The sequence below is a fragment of the Tympanuchus pallidicinctus genome, unplaced genomic scaffold (assembly GCF_026119805.1).
Source record: "Tympanuchus pallidicinctus isolate F22 unplaced genomic scaffold, pur_lepc_1.0 scaffold5, whole genome shotgun sequence".
Taxonomy (NCBI): Eukaryota; Metazoa; Chordata; class Aves; order Galliformes; family Phasianidae; genus Tympanuchus; species Tympanuchus pallidicinctus.
The window spans coordinates 63,226,063-63,247,605 of record NW_026294769.1 but is presented as its reverse complement, the minus strand read 5'-3'; the positions used below and the strand labels follow the sequence as shown (position 1 = coordinate 63,247,605).

At 36.2% G+C, this 21,543-nt stretch overlaps 1 protein-coding gene across 3 annotated transcripts in view; it reads left to right on the top strand.

Moving 5' to 3' along the window:
- Window positions 1-21,543, top strand: part of TAF2 (TATA-box binding protein associated factor 2) — a 56,466-nt gene that overhangs the window by 5,213 nt on the left and 29,710 nt on the right. For 2 of the 3 annotated variants that reach the window (XM_052703615.1, XM_052703617.1), the window contains exons 4-16: window positions 2,812-2,930; window positions 4,007-4,148; window positions 4,521-4,752; window positions 5,407-5,591; window positions 6,182-6,295; window positions 7,113-7,212; window positions 10,419-10,504; window positions 13,567-13,702; window positions 14,982-15,136; window positions 17,236-17,350; window positions 17,447-17,556; window positions 18,112-18,177; window positions 19,287-19,539. In XM_052703615.1, the coding sequence (XP_052559575.1) occupies window positions 2,812-2,930; window positions 4,007-4,148; window positions 4,521-4,752; window positions 5,407-5,591; window positions 6,182-6,295; window positions 7,113-7,212; window positions 10,419-10,504; window positions 13,567-13,702; window positions 14,982-15,136; window positions 17,236-17,350; window positions 17,447-17,556; window positions 18,112-18,177; window positions 19,287-19,539 (1,813 nt within the window). The remainder of the gene's footprint in view (window positions 1-2,811; window positions 2,931-4,006; window positions 4,149-4,520; window positions 4,753-5,406; window positions 5,592-6,181; window positions 6,296-7,112; window positions 7,213-10,418; window positions 10,505-13,566; window positions 13,703-14,981; window positions 15,137-17,235; window positions 17,351-17,446; window positions 17,557-18,111; window positions 18,178-19,286; window positions 19,540-21,543) is intronic. The other variant, XM_052703616.1, reaches the window with a different exon arrangement.

Here is a 21,543-nt window from a genome sequence, read left to right as displayed (position 1 = left end):
AAGTGAATCTTGTAGTTCTTAAAGACATTTTGATATCCTCCAGTTTCACTGCTGGTTTAGATGGAAGCAGCAGTAAGCTGCAGAAGAGATCTTTGTGACAGCCTTCGGGGCATGTGTTGTAATATTCTTTCATCTGAGAGGCCAGGGATCAGCCTTTAACCTATGCACAAAACAGACAAGTTACTGCTGAATAAAGTGTGTGCTGCTTTGTGATTTCCTGCAATAAATAACTTTCATTTCCACTGGCAGGATTCTTCCTCTAGTTGTAAACTCATGATGCACTTTGTCATTGCTTAATCTTTTCCTAGCAGAAGTGTAGAGAAGTTTTGAAAAAGGGGATGGCAAGCACTTAGCTGTGAGCAAGAAAAGTTCTTTTTTCAATGTGACATACATTCAGATTGTTGTTTTATTAATATATTAATAAATTAATAACATGCATAACATATATACATTACGTGCAATGTATTTAAGCTCTGTACTATGTTTTAGAGCAAGACTTCAGAAGTACTAATTTGTAGTTAGGAAGCAAAGTACAAGAGTAGAAGTAGTAGTGAATTACATATGGAGCAAAGATCTTGTTTTATGAAGCTGATGCTAAATACTGCAGAAAGAAAGTTGTTTATAAACTGTGTTTGCTCTGCATAGCAGTTACTTAGCACTGCTGCCCCCAGTAGTGAGGAATGCGGCTGAAAGTTGGCATGGAGGTATTGGGAATCAGTGGGTAGCTTTAAAGAAATGTCTTTACAAGATTGCTCATTGTCAGTCAGTCAGAGGCACATTCTTGGTCAGTAATTAACAGTGTTTTGTGTCTATTCTGTTAATAAAATGACTCTACCAGGAAAACTTGTGAATTCATACTGCTATTTCACTGTCAGCGCACACTTTCCATTAGGAAAACTTAAGTTTATTTCTTGGGATGTAACTTCTGGCTTATGCCCTGTTTTTTGTTTAAAATGGTCATATCCGGAGAGTAGCCTAACCTATGAAAAGATTGGTCTGTGGTCTACATCTTCAAGGGATTCCTTTTACAATGAATCACCCATTTGAACTGGAACACTTCACAAAAATAGAAATATCAGAATAGACTGTTTCCCATAAAATGTTAAGCCCTCTGGAGTCTACCTTTCATGTTATAAAATCATGACCTTTTCCTGTCTATGAGTCCATTGATTTAAAATGTAACCACAGGTTCATCATGAGACTCAAACTTGGAAAAAATCCTTACTGATGTACTGGAAAAGAGTCTCCTATTGACAGTCATGAATTTTCAGAACAAGTTTACATTAAAGTGAAAAATCTTTGAGACATCGTAATCTATTAAAGTGTTACTGTTTTCTCTTGCTAATTTCTTTAATTAAGAAGATAGTTTTCAGTCATGCAGTCTTTTTAAAAGACAGTTTTTCCAATGATATTTGCCTTTGTCAGATGCTGTTTCAAGATAGCTTACAACAGTGTTAGCTGAGGTGGTTTTGATGCCCCTAATAGTCTCCCATGCCTCAGCATTAGCACTGCTCTGAGCCCTTGGTGAGTCACATCAGGGAGTTAAACCAACTGAAAGCTCTGTACCAAAAAAATTTAAGCTGGTTTGAATTCATCATATAGTTGAAGTATATTCCAGTAAACACAATTCAACTACCTTTAGGTGCACTTCAACTATGAAAAAAACATCATGGTTGTGTATTAAAACTTAAGATTGAAGCATTTCTCTATTTAGTCCCGTTTCAGAAGCATTCAAGCTAAGTAGACAAATTGAGTACACCTGCAATTCTGGGTCTTTGCAGTGGCACCAGGGAATGTGTCCATTATCACTGCCTAAGATCAAGAACTGGATGAAAATATGCCCTCAGTATATTTTGGTGTTTGGCTAAGTTTTTCAGATGAGTAAGGCTGAGAATATAAGCATGGTGTTTGACTTATATGGACTTCTGGGATGGTCTTGGCATAGCTAATTACCTTCATTCTTCCAAGTCAGGTACTGTAATTTGGGTTGAGTGCCGTTTTCTTGGTGGGTGGTGAATACAGAGTGGTTAGATGAAAGTACGTAAAATCCTGAAATGAGATCATGTCTGCTTAGTGTAGACTTGAGATTCCATGGAAGAATGGAGTCCACAGCCAAAAGTTAATTTACTCCATTGTTGTGCAGCACCGCTGCAGGGAGCTTTATGCCTGACTGCAGCTCTGTCCCCACAGTTGCTGGATTCATCAGAGGTGCACAGCTAAATGCTCAGGATTCCTTCTGGAAGGCAGAGGTGGCGAGTAACTGAAATACTTTCTCCTCACAGAGAAATCTGTGTACCAGCAGATTAGAATTAAGAGAGACGTCGTGCCCAGTTTTGCAGAGTTAAAAATCCATTTTGAAAGAATATGAGAGCTGCAGCATAAAGATGCAAAAGCAAAGTTATTTCTGAACTTGACTGGTGTATCTTTCAGTATGTGAATATGATAATACTGAACAATAAAAAGATAGCATTCAGCTTGTAGCAGTAAGCACACCTATGTGCCTATTCATTTCATAGGAAAACAGTTAATCCAAGTCACAACTAAAGTAGTGATACTGCTTTAGAATGAAATGCTCTGTCAACTGATACATAGTCACTTAAACTGCTGTAACCCTATTGTAGAAATTTGTCTGCATCCTAAATAAATAAGTTATTGCAATCTTTTCTTTTTAAATTGTTTTTAAGGACCAAAAAGTATTTTCCTTTTTACCCATGAAATTTGGTATAGAAATCATGTCACTTTAAAAGTTGTTTTGTTTTGTTTTTTGGGGCTCATTGTGTACTTTAAGAATTAAAGTGCTATTTCTGACAGGAGGAATCTCAACTATTTTTCCAATGCCTATGCTGCTGCAGTCAGTGCTGTGGACCCAGATGCTGGAAATGGTGAACTGTGCATTAAGGTTCCCTCAGAGCTCTGGAAACACGTTGATGGTAAAGTAGAGACTGTTTACTGAAAGCTTAATTTAAGATGCCACAGAATTGCTATCTGCGAGTTTGTATAGGAGAATAGGAGATCTAAATAAATAAAAATATCATTATGTTATTTTATGAAATGGTGATTACTGTTTTCTTTTGTTGTCACTCTTTTTTCCAGCTCAAGTCTGAAAAATAACTTCGTGATTGTTGGTAAAATGTGGTTGCAGCACCCTTTACAAACTCTGAGTGGTGCTGGGCCCAGAAGTATGCATGGGTGTAATGGAATGTAGTGGGTGCTAAATTATAAGTGTTTGAAGCTGCTTAAAGTATACATGTGTCAACAAAGAAAATAATTTACCAGAATCTGTCTATTTACATGTTTATAAAGCTACATTCACTTTGAAAACACTTGTGCAGTGTTGTCAGCTACATCTTACTGGGAAATACTTTTGTTATGTTATTGTAATTTTAGTTAAACTTCCTGTTGTGTTACTTGCAAACCTAGAAAGAAAAATATTCCTAGCATATTTTTTTTCTCAAAGTTGCAGTGCCAGTTTATGGTTGCGCTTCTTGGCTAAACTTCTCTATCTGCTTGAATTTCTTGCCTGTCTCTTCATAGGTGAGATTTCTGTGAAACTGAACCAAAGCAAAGACACTTCAGTCACAGGAGAAGCTTTAAATATAATAAGAGGTTTTTAAAAACTGCAAATTTTAAGTCTATCTTTTTAGAATGTGCCTGGTACTTGCAGTTTTGGTTACTGAAAATTGTTTCAGTAGTGTAACTTTAGCAGTATACAAACAAAATCACGATAAAGGTACAATAACTGTATAAAGATTCTTTATTGTTGAGGAATAGGAAGATTAACTCCAGTTGAAGTTTTTTATCAATTAATAAAAATTCTCATAAATTCATATCCTATGAATTAAGAGGTCTCAGTTTTGTAAGCTCATGTATTTGTAAGATGCACCTGTAAGGAGGAGGAAGTAAGCAGATAATCTTGAAAGACCAGTAGTTTGAAACTGAATGATTATTCTGAAATAACTTTCACATAAGTTATGTATGTACTCTGATTTCTGTCTTGATGCTGCAGAGTTGAAAGTCCTAAAGGTGCACATAAATTTTTCTCTGGACCAACCAAAAGGAGGTCTTCATTTTGTGGTTCCCAACATGGAAGGCAGCATGGCAGAAAGAGGTGCTCATGTCTTTTCATGCGGTTATCAAAATTCTACAAGGTAAGAATACTGTCTTTGAATGTTAAGCTACAGTTCCTATTTAATTTCAAACTGTGGGTGTTTGGAATGACAATTTCTCTGAATTCTTGGTAAAACTGAACATTTGAAAACTTAATTGCTGCTTGAAAGAAGCTCACCAGTGTGAAATAGCACTTTACCATGAGGATTTCTAGTCATTACAGGTCGGGAGTTAATGGCAAAGAAATTTGCAGTGCTTTGTGAAAGCAGTATATATTAATCCGCATTCCCGTATAGTAGAAGTGTGTCGGTGTTGACAATATTAAAGGATACAGTTTGGAACTTGAAAGAAATATCATTTGTGAAACATAAGCATAATTGTTAACCCTCTTTCCCACACGCTGATTTCCCTAGATTTTGGTTTCCTTGCGTTGATTCATATTCTGAGCTGTGTACCTGGAAACTTGAGTATACTGTGGATGCTGCAATGGTGGCTGTTTCAAATGGAGATTTGGTGGAAACTGTGTATACCCATGATATGAGAAAGAAGACATTTCATTATATGCTGGCAATTCCAACTGCTGCTTCTAACATCTCCCTAGCCATAGGACCTTTTGAAATTCTTGTTGATCCATACATGCATGAGGTAATAATCTTCATAGATGTCTCCTTTTCTTTTTAGTAAAGAGGTAGCTACTATTAAAAAAAAATAAAAAAAATAAGTTTATAAGAAGAGCAAACTGATAAATTTTTATAGAGTTAGACTTGTATAAAGTTGACATTACAAGCCATTCTAAACTTCATTTCTGTGCTGAAGTTAACTTTTGGAGAAAACAAGGTTACTTATAGCTTCAGCTCTATTAGGTTATCTTGTAAATGATAACACTGGTTCACTAGATGTTATGTGTCTCATTCATTATCATGTAAGAGAAAAATAATACTCCTGAAGACACTAGACTACAAAGTCACAAAAAAAAATGTCATGTCATGTTAAATGATAGACATCAGTAGGTAGATGTCATCTTTAAACACATTTTTAAAGACAATTGTTTGTTGTTACTCTCACAGTGTAGGTAGATATCCTGGTGCACTTTTCTGCCGTTATAATTACTATCATGGCTTGAAAGTGGTTTTTTTTTCTGTTAGATTTGTGGTTTTTTGTTTGTTTTTTTTTGTTTGTTTTTTTTGTTTGTTTTTTGTTTTGTTTTTTGTTTGTTTTTTTTAATCTTTCATTAATTAATTTGATGTAAATGGATTTATACATATTCACCAGTTCTGTACCAATTTTTTTCCTTTGTAGGTGACTCACTTTTGCTTGCCACAACTACTTCCATTGCTCAAACATACCACGTCATACCTTCACGAGGTTTTTGAGTTTTATGAGGAGATTCTGACCTGCCGCTATCCGTACTCCTGCTTCAAGACGGTTTTTATTGACGAAGCGTATGTTGAAGTAGCTGCTTATGCATCCATGAGTATTTTCAGGTTAGTATTTGAGAAAATGATGCTTTTTGAATCCGTGAGCATAGAAACTTTAAGACTATTGGGAAATACCTGATGTTATTATTTTTATAGCCTGAGTTTTGGGTTTCTTAGTATGAAAAAACCATCTTTTGTTGACCCCGACAGACTTTTAACAGCGTTTCTAATTATATATTTTTTAAAGATGTTGGATTCGCACCTTCAACAAAAAGTGGGCAGAGGTTTTCTGATTTAGGAGCACCATGCATGAAATATTTAAAATCAGCTTAAATGTAGACATTCCATTATGTTTTGTTTTTCTTCAGCTGGGAGAGGGTAGTATGAATCCAAAAGATTTTCACCAATTCAACCACTTTGGCTCTATAAAAGATAAATTCTGTGTATATATAATAGCAGATCTGCCCAGATTAATGTTATTTAAAAAAAAAAAAATTAAAAAACAGCTGATCTCTTGCTGGAAAACCAGTGAAAGAAATAGTGTATTTGTTTTGGCTTTTAAAACAAGGTCTCTTTTTTATTTATTTATTTCTGGAGGGGGTTGCTTTGCTTGAGCTTGTGCTCATACTGTGTTATTCTCTTTTTATGGGGTCCAGCACAAATCTCTTGCACAGCGCAATGATTATAGATGAAACTCCACTGACAAGGAGGTGCTTGGCACAAGCCCTGGCCCAGCAGTTTTTTGGGTGTTTCATATCCAGAATGTCCTGGTAAGTATTTTCCTGTGGAACTCACTAGAAAAAGGGAAATTTAGGGAACTGAAATTTGTTTTGTCTATTGTATTTTACCAGAATTATAAGTGAAGAAGCAACTGTAGAACAAGCAGAAGAATAATAAAACCATCTCAGTAAATGAAAATCCAGGATACCTTTTTTTTTTCCCTTAGAACAGGAATGTGAGATGTGTACGTTCAGAGAACTGTAGTGGTTAAATGTGTCTTCTCTCAAATTATTTTACTCACTGTGCTGTGCTTTGGGAGCTGTACATTCATAGAGGATTATTACCAGAGAATTTCTGTCAGAGATCTGCCATTCTGTTGCTTTGGATTCCAGCTCATGTTCATTTTGTGTTTTTTCTCCGCGTTCTTCTCGCTTAAGACGTAACTCTAAAGGTGTTTGTAAGTAGGTGTCCATTGAATTGTGCAGGTGGTATTTTGTCTCATTGCTGTCCAAATGTTCTCCATTACATTGAGAGAGGTATCAAGAAATTAAGATCATGTAGATTAGGAGACATTTTAACTTTCCTATCTATTTCCATTGTTTTGTTATGGTTTCGGAGGTAGTTTGCTTTTATGTTTTAATGTGGACTTCTGTGGTAGCAGTTCAGTTTTCACTGGCTCTTCAGTTTCATTGGACCCATCCAGGGGCCAAGTTACATAAATTGGTTCACAGCTCATCAGACTTCTATTGACTTAGAGAATGTTATATAACCTGCTGAAACCTGTGGCTATTTTGAGCTAGTTAAAAATACCATCCATTATGAAATACTTTCTGAAGTGTCATAATTCGTTGTTCTTTCTCATTATAGGTCAGATGAATGGGTGCTAAAGGGAATCTCTGGTTACATATATGGCCTTTGGATGAAAAAAACTTTTGGTGTTAATGAATATCGCCACTGGATTAAACAGGTAATAACATAATAGTATTATTTCCTACTTATATTGTAATTTGTGGATGTAGTATCAAAGTTTAAAGCTAAACACCAAATATATTAACCAAAGTATGTTTCTGCAACTATCTTACAAATAGTAGATTTCATCTTTTTTTTGTGCAATTGGTTTTTTCTTGAGTTTTTGCTCACAGACAGGAAAAAAATTAACAGAAAAACAGTAATTTTTAATACTTAAAATAGAATGCAAAATTCATAAGGAGATCTTTTTAGTGAACTGAAGTTGTAATACTGTGATGTTCCTGTATCTTAGTAAGGTTCTGGTTTTAGATCAGCAGTGGATCAGGTATTTTTTTGCCTCATTTAAATACTAGCTTTATAGTAAAACAGTAGAAGAATACCTGTTGAAGTTTCTCTCAAGTCAGTTGATAATATACATATCATAGTGGTTTATCCTGTTAGGAAAACATAGAATCGTAGAATGTTTACATGGGTTGATAGTGGTAGGACAAGGGGAATGGTTTTAAACTGAGACAGGGGAGGTTTAGGTTAGATATTAGGAGGAAGTTTTTCACACAGGGTTTTTCACACCCTCCACTCTGGACAGGGACACCTCCCTCTGGGCCAGGCTGCTCAAAACCCCGTCGAGCCAGGTGCTGAAAACTTCCAGGGAGACCCTTCAGGGAGGGAGCGCCCACAACTTCTCTGGGCAGCCAGTTCCAGTGTCTCACCACCCTCACAGTAAAGAATTTCCCCTCATCCTGTTACTATATGCCCTTATAAAAAGTCCCTCTTCAGCTTTCCTCTAGGCCCCCTTTGGGTACTGGAACTCTGCTATAAGGTCTCCCCAGAGCCTTCTCCAGGGTGAAGAGTGAACTCTTCCAGCCTGTCCCTGGAGGAGAGATTCTCCAGCCCTCTGTCTTTCATGGCTCTCCTCTGAACTTGCTTCAATAGCTTGATGCCTTTCTTGTGGTGGGGGCCCCAAAACTGGATGCAGTACTCCAGGTGGGGTCTCATGAGAGCAGAGTAGAGGGGCAGAATCACCTCCTTCGACCTTCTGGTCACACTTCTCTTCATGCAACCCAAGAAACGTTTGGCTTTCTGGACTGCAAGCACACATTTGTTGCTGGCTTATGTTGAGTCTTTCATCAACTGACACCCCCCAAATCCTTCTCTTCAGGGTTGCTGTCAAGCCTTTCTCCCCCCAGTCTGTATGTGCTTAGGATCATCCTGATCCAGGTGCAGGACCTTGCACTTGGTCTTGTTGAACTTCATGAGGTTGACATGGGCCCACCTCTCAAGTCTTTCCAGGACCCTTTTGGTGGCGTCCCTTCCCTCTAGTGTATCAACTGCACCACTCAGCTTGGTGTCATCTGCAAACTTGGGAGGTGTGCACTTGATCCCACTGTTTGTGTTGCCTACAAAGTTGTTAAATGATACTAGTCTCAGCACTGATTCCTGAGGAACATCACTTGTCACTAGTCTCCATTTGAATGTTGAGCCATTGACTGCAAGTCTCTGAACAAGCCACGTAGACTGTCAAGCATCATTTCCCCAGACTGATGTAACCTGAGGACCATTGAAAGTTTTGGTGAATGCTCTGTGTTTTATTTCATTCTTCTGTGATCAATCTGATGAGCAGGAAAGTATACTTCGTTTTGTATGGGCTTGGCAGTTTTCTCATATTCTAGGATATGGATAGACTTTAAGGATAAGACTGAGGAATTCATTCAAGAAGAGTTACTTACCCACAACTACTTGTCTTTACACTTCTGTTCTTTGTTCATATTATAATTAGCTCACTTTCCCAAGGAACGCGTTAAAAAACAGTATGAATGTGTGATAAGAGTAAACCAAGTAATTTTTTGAAAGGGATACAGTGCAGTCTTGCTTCTGACCAGTTGTGTATGATGAGTGAAGAGATGACACTCTTTGGTGCTCAGATATTTCTGTGCCTGCATATTGCAAGATTGCATGTACCTTCCTTTGAATCAGAACATACTGTAGACGATTTTGGAGATGGGAAGGGGAACTTGTTGGGATTGTTGGACCTGAAACTTTCAATGTCTGTGGTGAAAGTTGATAGCTTTTTATTTTCATTCAGATTATTTTTGCCATTAGAGTCACCTGTACTGGAAAAGAAAGTTCTCTCTGTTGGTTATATTTCTAAATGTAGTGGTGTGAGACAAGAACTTAATAGTCATAACAGCAGTGACTCTTCACTCTTTTCAGTGACATTCGTTTATAGAAAGATGTGCATCTTCTTTATCTTGTCACATTTTTTTCTACCAATGGGCTTTAATTACTTCTCTTACCCACGCAGGTACCCAGTACCCTATCCTTACCTGAATGGTTGCCCAAGGCATGTTCACCTCACCAGTCTTGTGCTAAACGTGGTTGTGCAATAGAGAACACCACAGTCCAGTGCTGGGTGCAGAGTTGCTTCTGAGTATTAAATGTTCATGTTCTCTCCCTATGTGTTAGTTAAGTGCTTCCACATAGAACTGAGAAATGCTGCTGTCACAGCTTCCCTTACTGTTTTTAATGTATTATTAGCATACAAAAGGATGCAAATTGATAGGAATCAATACACATCAAAATGTGTTAACATTGGAAATTCCTTGTCTAACATTGGATTGCAGACAACAGTTCACTCTCCTTATGCTAAAACTGACCTGATTTGATCCAGAAGCCATGTTGACTGTTGGATGACAGTGAGCAAACATCCTGCCTTAAGTGTGCTTGTTAACATGGGCACAGCAGCGCACAAATTCAGACACAGAGCCTGCTTCTGTCTGGCTTGGATGTAGGTCAAGGTGAGGTGAGCTTTTATATTCTGCAGTCTCCTATGTAGCAGTACCCAGTATTACTTTACTCTGAGTGGAAACATTCAAATGAAAAAAAAAGGATCAGAAGAAACTTACTCAGAGGACAATAATATTCTTCAGATGTGTTGATGTTAGGTTTAGATTATTATAGATTTAGGTGTTGTAGGTCGACCCACAATCAAGATCGAGAGCAAGAGTTAACTGCCAGTTTCAACTGTCTTGTTATTGCTTGCCAAGCTGAGGAAGATCAATGGTTTTAAAATGTTAGTTTGTGTTTGTAAACGTATTTCTTTAGGAGGTATGGCTTGAACAATGATGCTGAAAGCTTCCCTATCTTCTATAACTAATTTCTGTGCTTTCCAAAATTACGCTCGCTTACATGTGCTGTACTTCTTAGGAGTTGGATCAAATAGTGGCATATGAACTGAAGACCGGAGGAGTTCTGCTGCATCCAATATTCGGAGGAGGAAAAGAGAAAGACAAGTATGTTTATTTAGCCGCAAGTCATTACAGGGTATGTTTTTATGGGGCCATTAATGTATGCCTTGGGTGTGTTGTGCGGCATAAGGCCAAAGGCTGAAGAACTTCAGCTGCCCAAGGCATATATTACCAGTCTCATAAAGTATCTTGAGCATATTGTATCACTGTTGTTTTATTTTTCTTTCAATTTAAATCTTGAAGGGAATTAAGTATAATGAATGTTTTTCATACTGTTACAGAAATACTTCTTAGTTAAAGGATGAGAGGGAAGATAGAGCCAGAATTTTGGCCTGAGCTATTTCTAGAGTGGTTAGTAATCTTTAGGCTTTTTTAGAGTACAGTTAGCTTTCTTTTTCTTTGCTGTTTTTGCGTTCAACATATATTTTGCATTTCTTTGTTACACTTACCTGTTATGATATATTTCCTGCCAACTATATTTGCATTATTGCAGTTTCAATTTACAATAATCAGAATAAAAATTAGATTGGTTGATAATCCTATTTTCAACTAAATTAAAATATGGAAAGAAATATCCAGAAAAAAGTAACTTCTCATACAAATTAACTTCTGCACAGAACAGCTATCTCAAATTCTTTTCATATATATTGCAACAAAAACTTTGCTCTTCAGAATATTTCTTGTGAAAGAAAAAAATTCCATAGCCTAGGAGATCAAAAGAAAATAAACTTCAGGTTAACACTTCTGTAGATGAATGTTTCAAAATCCTCATTACGTTTTCATGTTGTGTTCTCCCTTTCTGATTTTGATTTTCTTCAGTTTTTGTGGTAGCACAAAATTAAAAGCTTCAAGAGATGTTAAATAGATGTATTTGAATTGGGAGAAGCATATTTACAGGTTTAGGGTAGTCAATCATTTGATGTGTGCTCAAGAGCATGAGTGTTCTGAATTTTAATGGAAGAACTAATTCACTTTTCACTTTGACAAAGGTTCTAGGCCCATGTTGCTAATTTTAATTCCTGTTTGATGATAATTTGATAACAACTTTAAGAATTGAATGATGAAATGTTCAGTGGGAAGAAACACATTACAATGGAATGAAATACAAATGACAGCTCTCAAATTCAAATGAACCAGTCTGTTTTGATTTGCTGTTTAATACTATAAACAGTAACAAAATCAATCAACACTTGGTAAATTTAAGAAGGCCAAGAATGTGGTCCCTAGCTTGGTTGTAATTTGTAAGAATTTTACCAAAGTCAATCAAGTAAGTATTTTGAAGCTGGACAAAAAGTTTTATACCAAGACCAAATTATTATATAATGTCTGAGCCACAACCTCAATTTCCTTTTTGCATTTCGGTGTCGTGGTTGCTAACCCTTCCTTACCCTACAATACAGAAATGTTCAGAATAACAGGGCAGGTTAGATATGGAAGACTTCAGTGGTTTCTAAACAGCAGGAAAGAGCAAGTAGTAAACCTAAGCATGTTCTTATTCATATATTCAGTACACTTAGAATGGGTAGTATTGCTTAGATTCAGAAATACATATGTTTTTTAATCTTATGTTTATACTGACATTTGTGAGTAAAGCCGAGGAAATCTCCCATTAAATAACAGGATAGGAAAAGAATACTGAGGTGTTGTGACTGTCTTGGTCCTTGCCATCTCCTGGAATCTTAAGAGTTGCAGTTAAGAAGACAAGTGCTGGTATTTTGTGCTGTTAAAATGCTTCTTACTGGCATTCCACATTGAAGTGCATGGAAAGATTAAAATTAAAAATACTTGTTTCATAGGTCTTTGAAGATTCTAGATGTTGTCTTTTCCAGAGATAGCTGGCATGAAAGATCAAGCTTCTACCTGTTGTTTTTGTTACAATTCTTTAATTAATTCATTCTGTCTTGCAGTGTCATAAAATCTTCGGACAAGTTATCTGATCCATCCTGAAATGATTTAGTTAGGTGATCTGTAAGTGAGAATCACAGGACAACCCTATTTTGAACTCAGGAATGTTAAGCAGCTGGTATTTTCTGTATTACAGTGGCTAATTTGTCATTCTCCATCAGCCAACATAAAATAAGTCTGGATTCCTTCTTCTTAACAAGTTGGCCTGACATGGCATGGGTCCGTTTTTGAAGATGCTTGTTATTAGTTCATAGAAAAAAGTTCAAATGTCAAGCACAATAAAATACAGTTTCCTCAACTTCGGTTCATCATTAAAATAAACTCAGACTTGCCTTCTCAAATAATTGAAAAGGAGCAGAAAGGTCTTATTTTTCTAGGGAGGTAGAGTTACTCTTCTACTTTGAAACTAGACTATAGGTCTGCTTATGTTCTGGAAGGTAAAACTTCAAAACACCCCAAAATTAATTTTTTGGTGTTTTATTGCTGTACAGCCACTAAGTTCTATTTTTAAAAGTTTCAGGATTTCACTGTCTGTTTTCTGATATGGAATGAAGTTAAACCATTTGAAATATTTCGCTTTAGACACAGCTGTTGTGACTGAGCACCACAGGAAGTTCAAGCTATGGAAGCGGTGTGGCAGCATTAACATAGTGCTTTGCAAAGCCTTCTTTGGCATGAGATCTAAATTAGAAGGCATCCATTTTCCAAAGTATTGAAAGCGTAAAGTTGCTAACAAAAGTAAAGTAATTCCTCTGGCTCATCATGTGAAAGTCTGCTATGAATCTTAAAACTCCTCCTCTTCTTTAATTAGAGCAATTGTTTACTTGATTGTGGATGTTAGTATTTTGTACTTTTAAATGGAAGTGGGGCAGGTAGAATGTCAGGTCATGAGTAGTTTGCAGACTCAAGTCAGGGATTCCCTGCTGTGTTTTTTCACTCCATCAGTGTCTTTCAGAGAAGTTCCAGTACAGCTTGCATTACTTTTCTGTACAGCACTTGCTTGATTCCGTATGTGCGCCCCTGCAACCTTTCTGTACAGTCATTTAAAACGTCATAATTAATAATAGTGTTAAAGCAATAGAAGAGATCCTAATGGTTGCTGTATCTGTAATTTTTGTTGCTAATAAGTTTTTTAGTTTTCTTTCCATAAATTGCAAAATAGAATGTTGTTTTTTTGTTATTTTTTTCTTGTTATTTTTCAGCCCCGCATCGCATTTACATTTTTCTATTAAACACCCCCATACCTTGTCCTGGGAATATTACACTATGTTCCAGTGTAAAGCACATCTTGTCATGAGACTGATTGAGAATAGGATCAGCATGGAGTTTATGTTACAGGTCAGTATTTAAATGTTTTTGTGACATACAGAGAGCTTCCTGTCTTTATTGGTGGCTTCTGTTCATAAAATTGAGATTAAAAAAGATCACATCAGTTTATGGTAGGATTCCATTTGTATTTTCAATTTCAAAAGTATAGAACAAATATAAAATTGTTAGAATAAGGTTCACTGATACTCTTATGTATAATTAGTAATATTTTTAATATATTGCTTGTTCTCTTAATATTTAAGTATTCCTTTGCTTTGAATTGTTGTGACTGTTTATAACACTGAGAACCTGTTTTACTAGCTAGTCTCTGTAGTTGATGTAATCAAATTATAAATGAAGTCATGAGCATCCAGCTTCTTCTCTTTCCACTATATCAATCTTCCATGGTAGGGGAAGCAGAAATCTTCATACTGGAAGAAGCAGTGGAATAGAAAACATGTCGTTTTTCATGGTTTTTTGTTTTTGTTTTTTTTTTTTTAATGTTTCATGATTATCTTAAAAAAGAGGCTGTTACAAACACCCAACTAGGGACACATTTTCATATCAGTTTCAGATGCCTTTTTTTTTTTTTTAAAAAAAAAAAAAAAAAGCACATCTTGTTTGAGCATCTGGTAAAATATGTCAAACTTGTCAGTTTTATATATATTTTTGTTGCCCTCTTTTTTATGTTTTAATAAAAATACTAACTAAAAAAGGAGTTCTATTACCTTATACATAAACTATATTACATATTTTTTATGAGACCAATGATAATTTCTCTTCACGCAATGCAGTGCAAGCAAGCTGAAGGGTTGGACACGCATGTGCTGAAAGCTATTAACAGCAGCTGTTGTCAGGCTGAAAATACAGGAGATTGAAAGCTTTCCTTAAAAAAAATTTAAATTATTCTTTGTAATATATAAAAAAAACCCTACAACAATAGCAAAAAGGTAAATGAAGAACCTCAATGCTTTTTTTCTAAAAAGCAGATATATTCCATGATCTGTTTTACTGTAGATAATTTTGGAAAATGTACGGACTCTTCCTAATTTTTATATTAAGCCGTACATAGTAAAGCAGTCTGTGACGTGCCAGCTTAAGTTACGGAACAAACAGGAAACTCCCAGAAAGCTGCTTAGCATACTTGTTAACTTCTGCATTATGGTTTCATATTTTTTTGGAAGCCAGGTGATGAGGTTTTGGTTTTTTTTATTTAGTTCCAGTTTATTTGCACATAAACAGGAAAGAAAAGCTTATTTTGTGCATTAAAGTGCTCAATTAAAACAATAACTTTTTTTTATCATTTTAGGTTTTCAACAAGCTGTTGAGTCTGGCTAGCACGGCTTCATCTCAGAAGTTCCAGTCACACATGTGGAGTCAGATGTTGGTTTCCACATCTGGGTTTTTGAAATCTATCTCAAATGTCTCTGGCAAGGACATCCAACCTCTAATAAAGCAGTGGGTGTATCCTTTTTATTCTTGGTCTGGATTGTTAATATTGAGAATGATTTTATTATTTTTTTTATTGGCACTACTAAAGGAATGTGAAGGAAGGTATTTCATATCTTTTAATAGTTAAGTACATTATTCTTTGAATTAGAAATCGATGTGAGACCCAGGTTCACTGTCCTTTTGTAGTCATTCAGCATATGCTATCATTTGAGGTGTTCTTTACCATAAGGGATTATGATAGCTGCAATTTTTATTTTGAAAGAAGCACAAGAACTCTGGTAGAATTTAAGGCCAAATTATACTAAAGGGATTCCAGAGGACACTGCCCATAGAAATATGCTGAAGTCTGACATGGAAAATGCTATAGTCTGGTGCACTTTTAGATGTGATTTCCAGTAAATCAGCATGGAATGAGTAACCTAAAGCACAGATTAATAGTTTAATGCATTTAATAGCTTGGTAGCTTGCATTAGTCCAAAGTTGGGTAGAATAAACCTTTAATTGTTCATTTTTCAAATGTCTGTGATACTAATCAAGAAATAGAGTTTCTTGTGTTAGATTGTTTTGAGGGCAAATTTGAATTTGCTTTATTTAACTGATTTCACTGGGAGTTTTAGTTATTGTGGCAGCAGATTAAAATGGTACATGACTTCAGCAAAGCCATGTTTTATTTTTAAAACAGAAAGCAAAAATAGCTGCTTATCTTTAGAGTATTTTAATGGATTTTCACTACCAATAACATCCATGCATCTGTTTCTAACTAAAAAATCAGTGTAAAAGTAATATTTGTAGAATAATCATCAAAAGTGCACAAAATGCGAAGACGTTATTCCAACTTTCATATTTTGATGTGCCAAACACTTGAGGAAAGTAGATATTTTATCTGTATGCACTGAAACTGCACCTGTGTCTAAATGTCAGTGTTGCTATCTGAGGTAAGTGGATCACTCGCAGTCACCTTGCAGCCTTCTCTTCTCCAGGCTGAACAGCCCCAGCTCTCTCAGCCTGTCTTATGGGAGAGGTGTTCCATCCTTTGGATCATGTTTGTGGCCACCTCCTGGCTGCGCTGCAACAGCTCTGTGTCTCTCTTATACTGAGGACTCCACATCTGGACGCAGTTCTCCAGGTGAGGCCTCACCAACGCAGAGCAGAGGGGCGGGATCACCTTCCTTGCCCTGCTGGCCGTGCTTCTTTTCATGCAGCCCAGGATATGGTTGGCTTTCTGGGCTCTGCGAGCACACATTGCTGGCTCATGTCCAGCTTCCCTTCCACCAGTACCCCCAGGTCTTTCTTGACAGGGCTGCACTCAATCCTTTCATCCCCCAGCTTGTAGTATTAACTGAAGAGAATCATAGAATTGCTCAAGTAAGAAAAGACCTTAAAGATCTTCAAGTCCAACCACAACCTAATGATACAATCCTAAATCTAGCAACCCTCCCCTAAATCATGTCCTTGAGCACCACATCCAAACACATCCAGGGATGGTGACTCAACCACCTCTATGGGGAACCTATTCCAGTGCTTAACAACCCTTACTGTGAAGAAGTTTTTCCTGATATCCAACCTAAACTTACCCTGGCACAACTTGAGGCCATTTCCCCTCGTCCTGTCCCCAGTGAGAAGAGACCAATCCCACTCTTGCTGCAAACACCTGTCAGATATTGGAAGAGAGCAGTAAAGTCTCCCCTCAGCCTCCTTTTCCCCTGATTGAACAGCCCCAATTCCTTCAGTCGCTCCTCAAAATTATATTAAAACATTTCTTAGTGAAATTCTGAAGATCTCCTCGGTTCATTTATCTGAGAGCATATCAAAGATGTGGGAGTGCGGGGAGGTCTGATGTATTTTTTTTTCCTGTTATTTCTGTTTGTTTTTTTTTTAATAATTTTCACTTTTTTTTTTAATGTTGTACAGGAATGTACATTAAAAATCTTCTTAAAGGGAAAAAAGTAAAAAAAATCCTTATGAAAGAAACATGTTTTCATTTCCTGATTTTCTTGGGCTTGGAAATTCTAGGAGTAAGCATAAAACAAGTGTAAAAAGTGAGTGAAAAGTTTGAGAATTGTATTTATAGCTATTGCATTATGCCGTGGATTTCCTATACTGCTTTTCAGAGATCAGAGCGGGGTAGTCAAATTTTATGGTAGCTTTGCATTTAATAGAAAACGAAATGTTTTGGAATTGGAAATAAAACAAGACTACACATCTCCTGGGACTCAGAAATACGTGGTAAGGTCAATTTTCCATATTGTACCTATACACTAAAGTATGATGGGAACAGTAAAAGGTGTTATTTTGAATGGTAATAATCTTTTTAATTTTAAGGGCCCTCTTAAAGTGACAGTTCAAGAACTTGATGGATCGTTTAACCATACATTACAGATTGAAGAAAACAGTCTTAAACACGATATACCTTGCCATTCTAAAAGCAGAAGGTAAGGATTAAAAATTACTTGCTAGTATAGATAAGTAAAAATGTCGAGGGCATTGAGTTCTGTAAAGAACTTGTTTGTGTGGGAGAAGAAGTTGAAGGCTCTAATAGTTCATGAGACAGTTCAAAATGCTTTTGAATGGGATGCCTCACATGGGAGGATCTTCGCTCATGAAAAACATACATAGTTTTCAGTTGAGTCCCAAGTCTATTCCTTAAGCCTAATAAGCAAGGAAAATAGTCTACTGTCTACATGAATTCTCAGTTTTTTGATATGTTTTAGTAGCTACCTTGGACTGTTCTTTGTTTATTTGATGTGTACTTCTTACTACTGTGGGAGCTGAGTTCAAAGCAACCAGAAAGTATTGATGACTATTTTCTGAAGAAAACTAATGCACAGCTCAACTGGTTTTTATGTGTATTGGGGAGAGCATTATTTTTTGGTGTGGTAAATTACACACAATACTACAGCATTTGTAAGTGTACCTTATCTAGTATAATAATTTTTTGAACAACCTTTTTTGTTGATTATTTTTCCTTTTTTTTTTTTTTTAAATAGAAATAAGAAGAAAAAGATTCCACTGATGAATGGAGAGGAGGTGGACATGGATCTTTCTGCTATGGAGTAAGTTTGTTTGCTGATGTTTTCAGTGTGAGACAGAGCCTTGTTCCTGTTGTGTGTTTTTTAAAGAATTAGATAATAAAGTTGTGCTTCATTATATGACTGGCAGATTTCAAGTCATAAGTCAGATCACTTGTTGGAACTGGATAAAGAATATTTAACTAGCGCTAAGATAGACAAGTTTCTGAATTCTTTGGCTAATTAAAAAAAAAAAAATCATTTTCAATTACAAATGAGTGGTGAAATGTTTCATACTGAGAAGAATCTGCTGGGTGAGGTCAGTTGAAAACGTTTTGCTCCATGGAAGCAAAATCTTGCTCAATGTGAATATTTGTTTTACCCTTCTAGTTTTGGAGCCGTGTTCCTTTTAGAGGCACTGAAGGTGTTGATAGTTTGTTTAGTGGCTGATCAAAGTAGACTCTTCATGGAAACTAATGGTGTCTCATTGAAGAAGAGCAGTTTACTCTTTGAATTATTCCTTGTAAGATAAACCTCATGTAAAATATGAACAATTTTATAGGGAATCATTTTGTTGCGCAAATTGCTGTTATAACTCCTATATTAACAACAGACATTTGAATAGATTTTTAAATTGTATTTAACAGCCTTTAGCATTAAGTATTGGTAACTTGATTTTGTGTTCAGGTTATCTAGTATATTATGCTTAGATCCTAATTTCTTCTTAGAACTGCCTTTGAAAGGGCATATGACTTTATGCAAAGCACTTACACTTTATCTGCTAATGTTCTCAGAAAAGCGCTGCTCAGTTCTGACAGCTTTGGTGCCTGAGGACAAAGGTTGAAATGTATTGAGATTACATTGTAGTTTATCACAAATAAATGTCTGTTGGTTAAAAACAGTGAAGTGCAGCATACACTGACATGTTTGGGATTTGGAGAGTTGCCCTGGGAGTCTGTAGAATTGCCATCTTAGGAGCAGTAGACTGGATGAGGTGACTCTCAAAAGTTCCTTCTAACCTCAATTCTTTTACAGTTCTTGGGCATTTCAAATATACTTAATAATTTGAAAATAATTCAAAAATCAAAACATCTTTTGGCATTCTACAGCCTTGAAATGTTGTAGGCTATTAACGTTTTTCATGTCTGTCTTAGTGCTGATTCCCCTTTGCTCTGGATAAGAATAGACCCCGATATGTCGGTACTGAGGAAGGTAGAGTTTGAACAATCTGATTTCATGTGGCAGTATCAGCTTCGATATGAGAGAGATGTGGTTGCACAAGAAGAAGCCATTCTGGCATTGGAAAAGTTCCCTACACCAGCATCACGACTTGCACTGACGGATATACTAGAACAGGAGCAGTGCTTCTACCGAGTGAGAATGCTAGCCTGCTTCTGCCTTGCAAAGGTGAGGTTGTGTGGATGGGAATAGGAAAGAAATCTGCTAGACACTAAAGGATTTGAAAATGGGTCAAAATTCACCACAGTACTTAAGTTGGCTTGATTATGTAGCCTCTTAAAAATGTTTGCCAGGTATTTTTAACTTGACTGATTTGAAAGGAAAGCGGTATTATTTTAGTCTGTAGATGGAGACTGCAGAAGGCTTTCATAATTGTTGAAATTGAGATGTCAGACATGAAAACCACAGGAGATTTTTCCAGATTTCATTAAGTGGCAGAAATAAAAGACTTCTATTTAATATTTTTCAGAGCCAAAGTACATTTATTTTTTTTTTGTTCTACTGGGTAGTTCCTTGGCCTCTCTGTTGAGAAATCTGAAGTTCTGAAATTCATCTGTCTGTCTTACGTGAATTCAGATTCCTGCTCTGTTTTGTGTTAAGTTGAACAGGGCGCAAGATAAATACAGTGTTGGTCTGCAGTTAAATATTCAACAGCCAGATAGTGGCCTTCCTTGAAGAAGGAAGATATTTTTTGTTTAGATACAAAATTAACATTAAGAATGTAAAGTAGAGATCCTTATGAAACATATGGATGGAAACAAAAGAATAAATAAGAAATTTTAAAAAGGCACATTACTGGTGAACTTACTGAATACTTTTACTGGCACAAAGGCACACTAACTGATAGTTTCTAGAGGTTGGATTATTGCTATGCAATGTTCTTTCTGGTGTATACTTGTATGGAAATACATACTTTGGCCATATTTTGAAAGTCAGAATCCAACAGATGCTTAATCGTATATTTTAATATTATGAAACATGGATGTAATACTACCAGTTTTTGTGCTGGAATCAATGCTGCTGCTACCTGACTTAAAATATGTGTATTTCATACTGAATTCATTTGGAATATTTGGAAGTGTAAATGCCTTCCATGAATATTAAAAGAGCAGTTGTCAAAATGTTGAAATTCAATGTTTTTTTCCTGTCTTTACATTGAAATCTTATGCATTTGTCTGCAGATAATCATAACCAGTTTTTCTTAGTTGTATTTCTGTGAAATTTGTATGAAATTGTAGTCCTAGAAGAAAAAAAGTAATTAAAACAGCTGGGGCAAAGGTGGTTGATTCTCAGAAAGAAATGATCACGATTAGTGAGAAGTATGGCTGTGATAGTAAATCAAGGTGAAGAAGCATGGAAGGATGGGTGGGATTGTAGATACACTTGTCCAAGGTACCTAGAAGGAAAATGTAATTTATTCTAGCTCCACCATGAGGCTACTAGTAAGAGTTGCTTCCTGTTGACTCAGATCAATTTTCAAGTATAGAAAAATTCAGAATTTCTAATCTTTGCCAGGAAAAGTCAAATCTTCCATGTTTCATCAGTGAGAAGGTTCTTTTTTCTTAATTTGCAGCTTTTGGCTGGATTGTGATTACTGTTCTGAAACGGTTCTAGGTGAACTTACATAGACACAGGAAAATGATAGGTGATAATGCAGTTATAAAACCAAACTTACTGCGCTTTCTAAATGTACTGCATGCTTCGTTGTGAAACAGCACTTCAATCAAGTATCCAGATAATATAATTAAATCCTCATTGATGGAGTAAATACATGTTATGCGAGCACGCAAACATTCACACACTGCTGAGTAGTTCATGGCAAGTGATCCTACAGAGAAATGTGTTATGATACTAATATCAAGCTGTAAGCAGGATGATTTATCCACCTGTAGGTTGTGGTCTGCTGCAGTGCTGGGATGTGCTGTGAGGTTTAAAAACAACCACTGACAAAACAAACTCCCAACAATGAGGATTTCCAGAGCCCTTCATGTTAGTTACTTTTTAGGTCAACATAAACAGCCAGATTTTGTGTGAAAGATGCAGACATAGAGTTGAAGTGGTGATTCTGCTACTGTTGATTTAATTTGAAAATACCATTCTTTTTTGTATATTTTGCAACATGAAACTTTAAGAATTGGAAAGAAAAAAAAAAAAATCAAACATTGTAAACAA